The sequence below is a fragment of the Nestor notabilis genome, unplaced genomic scaffold, assembly GCF_000696875.1.
Source record: "Nestor notabilis isolate BGI_N333 unplaced genomic scaffold, ASM69687v1 scaffold28028, whole genome shotgun sequence".
In the NCBI taxonomy this organism is placed as follows: Eukaryota; Metazoa; Chordata; class Aves; order Psittaciformes; family Psittacidae; genus Nestor; species Nestor notabilis.
Genome location: NW_009941083.1, coordinates 1 through 3,491, shown reverse-complemented (window position 1 = coordinate 3,491; position 3,491 = coordinate 1). Strand labels below are relative to the sequence as shown.

At 55.3% G+C, this 3,491-nt stretch overlaps 1 protein-coding gene across 1 annotated transcript in view; it reads right to left on the bottom strand.

Moving 5' to 3' along the window:
* The window catches only part of LOC104410516 (hexokinase-2), a gene marked incomplete at both ends in the record, with an annotated part of 7,015 nt that extends 4,198 nt beyond the window's left edge, over positions 1–2,817 (bottom strand). The window contains 5 exons of the mRNA XM_010020698.1: positions 172–405; positions 965–1,120; positions 1,682–1,865; positions 2,520–2,619; positions 2,722–2,817. Of these exons, the coding sequence (XP_010019000.1) occupies positions 172–405; positions 965–1,120; positions 1,682–1,865; positions 2,520–2,619; positions 2,722–2,817 (770 nt within the window). The remainder of the gene's footprint in view (positions 1–171; positions 406–964; positions 1,121–1,681; positions 1,866–2,519; positions 2,620–2,721) is intronic.
* Between the last annotated feature and the right edge of the window lie 674 nt (positions 2,818–3,491).

Sequence of the window (3,491 nt, the reverse complement as noted above, 5' to 3'; positions counted from 1 at the left end):
CCTGTCCCTGCAAGTGTTCACCCCCCAGGTAGCCAAGGCCTCAGTGCCAGGGGTTAGTGGTGGCCGTGGCACTGCTGGGGAAGGGTTGGACTGGATGATCTCAAAGCTCTTTTCCAACCCAACTGGTTCCATGTTCTCTCACCCCGCTCCCCACCAGCCTCATGGACTCACTGAGGATGCTTCTTGTAGACGGACCCATCCACGCCCACCGTGGACCGCAGCCGCTCCACGCCCTTGTTGTCCTTGATGCGCCGCAGCACGGCCGCCAGCGTGGCCCCACACAGGTTGGCCGAGCGCGTGGACACGATCTGGCAGATGCGGTGGGTGGCCACACAGTCCTCGTGGGACGGCTCCAGGCCCAGCTTGGTGAGGATCTCGTGGGCTTTCTGCAGCCCTTCCTTCTCCCTGCGCGGCAAAGGACAAACATGGGTTCGCGCCCGGAAAATCCAGCCTTTGCCTTCTCCAGTGTCCTGGTTTGCCCACTCAGTGATGGGTGCTGTGTTTACAACAAAAAGCTGACTCTAAGTCCAGCAAGGCAGAAAGAGTATTACAACTGACAGTGTGACAGCCCAGGCTGTTAGTATATCTGATGAGATCGATTGCATGCAAAAATAAACAAAAGAGGCTGTGTGAAAGGAAAACAGTGGATTTTAGCCTGTATTATTTAAACTGACAGAGGATAGATTAGATTACATATTAGGCAGAAGCTCTTCCCTGTGAGGGTGCTGAGGCACTGGCACAGGGTGCCCAGAGAAGCTTGGGCTGCCCCATCCCTGGCAGTGTTCAAGGCCAGGTTGGACAGAGCCTTGGGTGACATGGTCTAGTGTGAGGCATCTAGTGGGGGTTGGAACTGGATGGTTTAAGGTCCTTTCCAACCCAAAGCAGTCTGTGATTCTATGATTCCCTCAGCACAGATGTTGGGAGATGGGCCGGGATCCCAGGAAACCACCGGGATCCTACTTACTTCTCAATAGCGGAGACATATCTGGTCTCAAAGTGGCCGGTAGTGAGCAGATCTGGTGTGAGCCTTCCTCCAAACAAAAGCCCTTCCTTGGCCATCTTCACCAGGATGAGCCTGACCAGCTCTCCCATGTACATCCCACTGATCATCTTCTCAAACCTGTCAAGGGGGGAAGACCAAGATGTGTTTGCTTGGCTGCGTGTGCCATAAGGTGGCCACAGTTAAAACCACTTGCCAGCCTTCCAGGCCCAAAGGCCATCCAGGTAATGTGTTTCCTGAGAACTTTATCCCATCCCTGAGAAGATAAAGCCATGTTGACATGACCATCATTCTGCAAGGAGAACTTAAAGCTACCTCAATGGGGTCTATCAGTTGGCAGAGATATTCCCACTCCCAAATCCCACCCATGCTGCCAGAATCCACCAGGGGAATGGGAGGTCTGTAGGACTTGGATGTGGACATTAGGTGGTGGTGTTTGCCGTGCCTGGCAGATCACATCCTTGGCTGGGAAAAGGGACAGGAATGACCACATTCAGCTGAGAGGCTCACGAGGGAAGCACGTGTCGAGTGGTTCGGTTGGGTGAACCAACCCAAGTGTGTGGCACAGCCCCTGTTTGCACGGCGCGGTGACCTAGTTAGGCAGGACAACCTCTGTGTGCGGCTGACGGGAGGGTGGAGGGTGCAGAGCAAACCCCGAGCTGAAGCCAAGTTGCTGCTCACAGTTGCTTGCCGGGGTTGAGCGAGCCCATGTCGATCTCGCGGTCGAACTCGGTCCGGATGTCGTTGAGAGCACCGTCGTCGCCGAACGCTCCCCACTCCATGTTGATGCACATCCGGCCTTCGTCCCCTTCCACCAGGTCGATGTGCCTCATCTCCTCCATGTAACAGGCATTGGTACCAGTACCTGAACCGAGCACAGGGGTGCAGTGAGAGAAGGTGATGCCTTTCCCTTATTCCCCATAGTCATAGAATCCCAGCCTGGTTTGGGTTGGAAGGGACCTTAAAGCTCATCCAGTTCCAACCCCTGCCCCGGGCAGGGACACCTTCCACTAGAGCAGGTTGCTCCAAGCCCCTGTGTCCAACCTGGCCTTGAACACTGCCAGGGATGGGGCAGCCACAGCTCCTCTGGGCACCCTGTGCCAGCGCCTCAGCACCCTCACAGGGAAGAGCTTCTGCCTCAGAGCTCATCTCAATCTCCCCTCTGGCAGGTTAAAGCCATTCCCCTTGTCCTGTCCCTACATCCCTTGTCCAAAGCCCCTCTCCAGGTTTCCTGGAGCCCCTTTAGGCACTGGAGCTGCTCTAAGGTGTCCCCTTCAGGAGCCTTCTCTTCTCCAGCTGCCCCAGCCCAGCTCTCTCAGCCTGGCTCCAGAGCAGAGCTGCTCCATCCAGCCAAATGCCCCATAGAAAGCAAAGATGGAAGAAAACAAACATTGGGCAAAGCTGGTTTTTATCACTCTCCCCTTTCTTTTTCCCACTGAAGACCCTGAAACCTGCAAGAAGCATCATCTCCTTCTGCAGTTCATAGGAAGATGGACCCTGATTCTCCCCTCTTGCTCACCAACAATGAGGCCAATTTCACAGTTATGATCATCATAGCCACAGGTCATCATGGTCCCCACGGTGTCATTCACCACGGCCACAATGTCAATGTCAAAGTCCTGAGACGAGGGAGAGAAGAGATTGTGTCACCAAAGCACCTCTGCTGTCACACGGAGCCGAGCTGCAGAGCCTGGAGGTGACAGCCCTGCCCAGCCTCTTACCCCTCTTTTCTTGATGGACTTGCGCAGCAAGGACACCACGTCTTTCCCCTCCACGCTGCTGCATTTGAATCCCTTCGTCCACGTAACAAGGATGCTCTGAGGAGAAACAGCAAGAAGGAACGCTCAGAGGACAGCCCCACCAAGAGTTGTGTCTCGAGGGCTTGGATGGGTGGACACACAGCACCCGCGGTGAGTCCCTCCCTGGTCCCAGCGTGAGAGCTGTGCTATCAGCAGTGATTTCCACGTCTCTGTGCAGATAAAGTTTATGGCTGTGAAATAGCCTGTGAGTAGCTCGTTGCTCCTGCCAGCAGGATGGAACCTGATTCCCGTGACTGGGTTTTATGGACCCCTGGAGCAAAACCTGTTCCCAAGACTACAGAATGCTCCTGGAGGCACCCACTCAGCAGAGCCATCGCAGGCACCCAGCCCAAGGCAGAGCTGAGCCCCGGGTGAAGGGAATGGTGCTGGTTGCATTTGATAACCTGGATCCTGGAGCCCTTAGTGAGGCAAATCCCTCCTTGCTTTACAGATGGGGAAACTGAGGCACGGGGAAAAACCAGACAAGGTCACTGGGGACAGATGTTTCCTCTTCCAGCTTCTCTCTTTATGGTTTCATTTTTACAGCCCCACTTCTACCACCAGCAAAGCTTTAACCTCCTTCCTCATTGCTCCTGCATCACCCGAGCACGACTTGCCCCATCCCTGGTCGGAAACGCCGCCTTCCCCACGCTCCCGAGGACGTGCCGGGTTGCCGGCACTCCATGGAGCCG